Source organism: Primulina eburnea, chromosome 8 (genome assembly GCF_022965805.1).
Source record: "Primulina eburnea isolate SZY01 chromosome 8, ASM2296580v1, whole genome shotgun sequence".
NCBI classification, from domain to species: domain Eukaryota; kingdom Viridiplantae; phylum Streptophyta; class Magnoliopsida; order Lamiales; family Gesneriaceae; genus Primulina; species Primulina eburnea.
In genome coordinates, this window is record NC_133108.1 from 19,849,302 (window position 1) to 19,856,408 (window position 7,107).

General features: G+C 40.4%; 1 protein-coding gene across 1 annotated transcript; it reads right to left on the reverse strand.

Annotated features, from left to right (window-relative positions):
* Nucleotides 1-2,467: 2,467 nt before the first annotated feature.
* On the reverse strand, nucleotides 2,468-6,804 carry LOC140839071 (uncharacterized). Its single transcript, XM_073205704.1, has 5 exons — nucleotides 6,799-6,804; nucleotides 4,366-6,179; nucleotides 3,557-3,816; nucleotides 3,371-3,505; nucleotides 2,468-3,259 (listed from the first exon to the last, which is right to left on the reverse strand). The coding sequence occupies exons 2-5, from the start codon at nucleotides 6,176-6,178 to the stop codon at nucleotides 2,468-2,470; spliced, it is 3,000 nt and encodes a 999-aa protein (XP_073061805.1). The 5' UTR covers nucleotide 6,179; nucleotides 6,799-6,804.
* Between the last annotated feature and the right edge of the window lie 303 nt (nucleotides 6,805-7,107).

The window sequence follows — 7,107 nt, forward strand, 5'->3', positions numbered from 1 at the left end:
GGCACAACAGAACGAACTAGATGACACAATCCCAGCGCTCACCTCAAAAGGCTGCACTAACCATTGAATTGTTCAATCACATCTACAGTATCATGTGTATAGGCCTATTAGCCACACAATGATCCCGAGTTAAACAACAGTGCCAGATAACAACGGATATCAACAATGGGCTAACAAGAACGATAGGCTCAACATGAATGTCATAATTGTATGTCCGATGCTAAATGCCAATAATATGTCATAATAAATAAACATAGATCACAATGAAGGCATTTAACAATATACAACAGTCAATAAGTCATAAACACGATCCATGTAACATAGAATGACAATTAAACATAATTTATGTTTTACCGTCGTATGTTACCGAGCTGTAACATACCTATACCAACTTGACAATCCAATATCACTTCACTTCAAGACTCTCGGCCTAAACAAAATCACAATAAGCCGATCGTGAAAACTATATTTCCACACCAATGTCCGATTTGGCACAAAAGAGCATAAAATTCATATCTCGCTCAATATTAACTCAAATCACTATCCGCCAATTGGAAATGAAAGATAACTTGGTTATCTAACTTTTTCTAGAAGAAACCATTTCCAGAATCCTAATAGATAAATCCCAGAATTGTCAAGAACACACTGTCACTCAACATATTTTCGGACATAATCTTGTATTGAGCAGTTTCGGAAAAATGAGCATAACTTGCTCAATTCTTAATGGAATTTAACGAATTTTATATCATTACGAAGATAACACATAGCTCTACAACTTTCTTTTGAATCCCAGGTCCATAATCCGAGCGCTTATATGCCAAAAACCCGAATTACAGTAGGTGTTCTGCACAGCACCAACACAAAATTCCATTTGACACATTTTGGTAGAAAAATCATATCAAATCCGTTTCTTATCCAAATTCGATGATTCCAGTGGCTATAGAAAGCTAACAAACAGAGTTACAACTTCTTTATAAGTCATTTCTACATATTCAAATTACAAAAGTCGCAGCGACCCCAAATATTCTCACCCAAAATCGGAAGGATTCTCGCAGAAACAGGGCACCCGAACAGCAGCTTCGATCTACCTGAATCCTTGCTCAAACTTCGCAATTTCTGACTTCAATCGAAGCCTAGGATGTTAGGAAGACACCCCTTCAGACCGATCGAGATTTGGACGCCGGACGGAGGAGTTATCGCGATTTTCCCGCAGCTGCTCCAAGAGTTGCGAAAATTGGGTTGGGGGAATGAGTTCTCTTCTTCTCTCTTTCCTTTTTCTTTATTATAAAGGTAAGTTGTGTGTATGTATATGTTTATATATATTGTGTATTTGGTTACTAAAATAGTAACTCGAGCCCATCTATCTCGGTCTGTATTTATTTTGCTCTCGTGTGTTATTTAAACTCTATATGTATTTTATATCGTTAAATTCTCCGATATTCTAAAATACATATTTTTAACACACTTTTTGAATTTATTTGGCATAATTAATTATTTTAATTTACAACTCAATAATTATTCTAATTATGCCAAAATTACCGGATAATTAATTACAGGGCCTTACATTTCTCCACCCCTTAAAACAAATTTCGTCCTCGAAATTTCTGTTTATACACATACATATTACTCACGATACGAAACCATCAATACATTACTAAGAATCAAACAGATATGGATAAGAGGATCTCATCTTCTCTTCTGTTTCCCACGTTGATTCTTCTACTCCATGCCTCGACCACTGAACACGTACAAGTGGTATAACTTTATTGCGTAAAACTTTATCTTTATGATCCAAGATACAAACATGATACTCAGTATACGATAAAGACGGATCAAGTTCAACCTCATCAGGCTGAATCACATGAGACGGATCGGGCTCATACTTACGCAACATAGAAACATGGAAAACATCATGGATGCCAGACAAAGACTGAGGCAAATCCAAACGATAAGCGCAAGTCCCAATACGCTCAACAATCTCGTAGGGGCCAACGAAACGAGGTGACAACTTACCTCTCATACCAAAGCGAACAACACCCCTAAACGGAGAGATTCTCAGAAACACAAAATCTCCAACTTGGAATTCTAGAGGTCGACGACGTCTGTTAGCATAACTAGCTTGCCAATCTTGGGCAGCTTTCATTCTCTGACGAATCAACTGGACTTTATCATGCATTTCTTGAACAATCTCAGGTCCAGTCAACTGCTTTTCACCAAATTCATCCCAACAAAGAGGTGATCGACATCGTCTGCCGTACAAAGCTTCAAAAGGAGCCATACCAATAGTCAACTGGAAACTGTTGTTATATGAAAATTCTACCAGTGGTAAAGCTTCCTGCCAACTGTCTTTAAAATCCATGACTACAGCTCGAAGCAGATCCTCGAGTGTCTGAATCGTACGCTCTGTCTGACCATCTGTCTGAGGATGGTACGCAGTACTCATCGCAAGTCGTGTACCCATTTCTTTTTAGAAACTAGTCCAAAACTTTGATGTGAATCTAGGGTCACGATCTGAGACTATTGAAACTGGAACTCCATGAAGTCTAACAATATTTTCAATATACAGACGAGCCATTTTCTTGTACGAATACGTCCTGTCATACGGAATAAAGTGTGCCGATTTAGATAACCTATCGACAATCACCCAAATGGCATCGAAATGACGAGAAGTACGTGGCAAATGCGTGACAAAATCCATAGCCACGTGCTCCCAGTTCCACTGAGGAACCTCAAGGCTATGCAGTAATCCTCCCGGTCTCATTCGTTCCGCTTTGACTTGCTGACAGATCATACAACGAGACTCAAACTCAGCCACATCCTTTTTCATATTCTTCCACCAAAACTGAGGTCGTAGAATATGATACATTTTCCTTCCTCCTGGGTGGATACTATATCGAGTACAATGAGCTTCTTTAAGGATGGTTGTACGCAATTCAGGAATATCTGGGACAACCAATCTACCATTCAACCAAAGAGAATCATCTGAGTGAATTGAGAAACCAGATTGATGTCCTTGAGATACTAACTCATAAGATTTCAGAACTCGATCATCAGTTTTCTGGGCTGACTTTACAATCTGAATCAACTCTGGCTCAATAGAAATCTGAGATACACAAACAGCATTACCTTGAATTTGAAAATACAACCCAGAGGTGCAAATATCCTCTCGTAACTTAGAAACATGAATCGAGGATAAATTAACGTCAACCACCTTACGACTCAAAGCATCGGCAATGACATTCACTTTTCCCGGATGATACTGGATCTCACAATCATAATCTTTCAAAAGATCCATCCAACGTCTTTGTCTCATATTCAGATCTGACTGAGAGAACAGATACTTCAAGCTTTTGTGATCAGAATAGATTACAAATTGCTCCCCAAACAAATAATGTCTCCAAATCTTGAGAGCAAAAACAATAGCAGCCAGTTCCAAGTCATGAACAGGATACTTAGACTCATGCGGTTTCAACTGACGAGAACCATAGGCCACAACTCTGCCATGCTAAATCAGAACACAACCTAGACCTCGATTTGATGCGTCAGTGCAAACTACAAATCCTCCAGAACCACTTGGAATGGTAAGAACTGGTGCAGAAGTTAGTCTTTTCTTCAACTCGACAAAACTTAACTCACATTCATCAGACCAAATGAATCTCTGATTTTTCTGAGTCAGTTGAGTGATAGGTCTAGCAATCTTTGAGAAATTTTCGATAAATCTCCGGTAATAACCAGCTAAACCCATGAAACTACGAATCTTTGGCACATTGGTCGGTCGTGCCCAGTTTAGAACTGCTTCCACTTTACTTGGATCGACTGAAATACCATGTTGAGATATGACATGGCCCAGAAACACAACTCTATCTAACCAAAACTCGCACTTGGATAGCTTGGCGTACAACTGCTTCTTTTGAAGAATTCGAAGAACTATCCTCAAGTGTTTGGCATGCTTTTCCTCAGACTTGGAATAGACAAGAATATCATCGATGAATACAATCACAAATTGATCGAGATATTTACGAAATACTCGATTCATCAAGTCCATAAACACAGCAGGAGCATTGGCCAAACCAAAAGGCATAACCAAAAATTCAAAGTGTCTGTATCTCGTGCGAAAAGTTGTTTTCGGGACATCTTCTTGTCTGACTCACACTTGATGATACCCAGAACGAAGGTCAATCTTAGAATACACCGAAGTACCTTGCAACTGATCAAATAAGTCATCAATCCTAGGAAGTTGATATTTATTCTTGACAGTAGACTTATTCAGTTGTCGATAATCAATACACATCCGCATCGTACCATCTTTCTTCTTGACAAATAGAATCGGTGCACCCCACGGTGAAGAACTCAGACGAATATAACCTTTACTCAACAAATCCTGTAATTGTTCTTTAAGTTCTTTCAGCTCAACATGGGCTAAACGATATGGTGCTCGAGATATGGGATCGGTTCCTGGCCTTAATTCGATACTGAACTCAACTTCTCGTTCTGGTGGAAAACCAGGAATCTCTTCTGGAAACACATCGGGAAACTCACGGACTACAGGAATATCAGAAATCCGTCGCTCATCTTGCGATAGATCCACAGCATAAACAAGAAAACCTTCATGACCAGAATCTAACAATCGATTCATCTCAATAGAAGAAACTAGAGGAATCTTGGCTTGAGAACCACGACCATAGAAATTCCATTTAGGAGCAAAGCTAGGTCTGAAACGAACTATTCCTCGATAACAGTCAACAGTGGCACGATTTGCAGTCAAAACATCCATACCAACTATACAATCAAATTCATGCATAGGTAGAACTATGAGATTCAAATATAGAACGTTTTCATCGTGAAACAAAATCGCATTGAACACCACATTATCAGTGATAATCATTTTGCCCATCGGAGTAGCAACATATAGATTGGAATTCATACTAGTGGTGCGAAGATCATGCGAAACAACGAATGCATGAGAAACAAAGGAATGAGATGCTCCAGTATCAAATAACACTCGCGCTATAAAACCACATAGATTACAGTTACCAGTAATGACAGTACCTGGAGCTGCCTGAGCCTCATCCTCAGTCAAGGCAAATACATGAACAGATGACTGATTCTGTTGACCACCTTGCCCTCTGCTCTGATGCGAAGGGCGACTAGGCTGATGGGAAGACTGGGACGCTGCTGGAATTCTATTACTTTGAGCTCCACTACCTGCCTGGGCTGTTTTCCCCGTCTTACTAGGACAAACTCTAGCAAAATGGCCCGGCCGACCACAAACATTACAAGCCCCTTGAACTCCAACACACTGATTACTGGAATGCTTGCCTCCACAGTGATCACAATAAGGTCCACTATAGCGATATCCCCCACGGTTCCCCGAACTCCCTGAACTCGAAGAACTAGAACCAGGCATCTTAAATTTTTTTCCACGTGGACGAAGAGATGCCGAACCAGATGAACTGAATTGTTGCCTCCCCGACTGATGATGTTGGGTAGGAACTCGATTGCCACTCCTCTTAAGACTAGCTTCAGCCCTTTTTGCTATTTCCACCGCTTCAAGGTAATTCAGTGGCTTAGCGGTAGAAACAAAAGGGTGCAGATGATCGTTCAATCCTTCAATGAAACTTTCGACGACAGCAACCTGACTCGCAGCAACATGAGGAGCATATCTCAGCATAGCATAAAAAGTATCTGCATAATCCGCCGCTGACATATCGCCTTGTTTCAGGTGATGAAACTCTGAAGCCTTAGAACTGTAGAATGATGGAGGACAGTAACTCTCCTTAAATTTCAACTTGAATATATCCCACGATGGAATGATCCTCTGAGCATCTAAGGTCATCAATGTAGTAGACCACCACATTTTAGCGCGATCTTTCAACTGATGCACAGCTAATCTCAATCGACACTCTGGAGGATACTCAATCAAATCAAACAATTCCTCAATCTCAGAAATCCATAACTCAGCTTTCTCAGCTCCCTCTGAACCACTGAATCGAGGAGGATGCATAGAACGCGCAACTAACTCATCCATCCTAAGCTGCTCTAGATGATCAGCAGCTTGCTCAACAAAAGTATCATCAACAACACGGACACGAGGTCTACCACGTCCACGACCTCGACCACGACCTCGACCTCGAGCTAAAGGAATCTCATCAACAGGAATTTCTCCACCTCCTTCCATTCTATACGATAAAACACCAAAACAATTAGAATGGAAGTAAACAAATCATATAATCACATAAACATTCTGTCAAGTAGCATACACATGCGCAACAACCATTTTAGTGCCAAGACTCGAGTGTCCTAGACTCTAGTTCGAGCGTATCCCAGTTTACGCTCTGATACCAAGATGTGAGGCCCATTTACTCTAACGACAATTAATGATCAAACAATAATGGTTTGACTTAAAACTGCAGCGGAAAAAGGTTTAAAATACTTTAAAACGGACCTCAGGGCCTAGAATAATTTCGGCATGACCTCCCCGTAAGTAGGACTTCCCGAAAACTCAAACAACAGTTTATATCAAAATATACTCCAACTAGAGTCATTAAAACAACAACCAAAGTTAACAACCTATAGCCGCACTGGCCAGGACTAAACAGAATTTAAAACTTACCAAATACTCACCAGATCAAGAATATCACAGAGTCGCCTCAGAACATAACCAGAACAACCAAATATCAATACAGATACACGGGGAATCTCCCCGGCAAATAACGTACAATACAAGCCTGAAACAAACTCAAGACATACATATAAACTAACTGGGAGACTCCACTGAACAGAACCAAGCAATCCAACCTCAATCCCGAGCTCCACTGCCGGAACCTCAGCCTGATGCTGCAAAACGACTCGGAAGATCTACCATGGTGTCCAATAACAACCACAGCAGCCCCCCCCAGTAAACAACTGAGGTTAAGATTCTGGTATGAAACAGTTCAACAATAACAACAATAAACATAAATCATGCATAATCATATAATAAAATGTGATATGAAATGCATGAAAGGCTCAACGAATAACCGGGATAACAGGAGCCAACAAACGGTACGATAACAACTGGAATAATGCTCGAGCAACAACATAGGGGAGCTACATCGTCATGCAGCT

Coding starts and splice junctions, on each gene's coding strand:
- LOC140839071 (XM_073205704.1), bottom strand. CDS start 6,178: ATGGAAGGAGGTGGAGAAATTCCTGTTGATGAGATTCCTTTAGCTCGA. Junction 3,817..4,365: donor ACAGGATTTGTTGAGTAAAG/GTTATATTCGTC, acceptor ATGGTATTTCAG/TCGATCCAAGTAAAGTGGAA. Junction 3,506..3,556: donor CAAGTGGTTCTGGAGGATTT/GTAGTTTGCACT, acceptor GTTCTGATTTAG/CATGGCAGAGTTGTGGCCTA.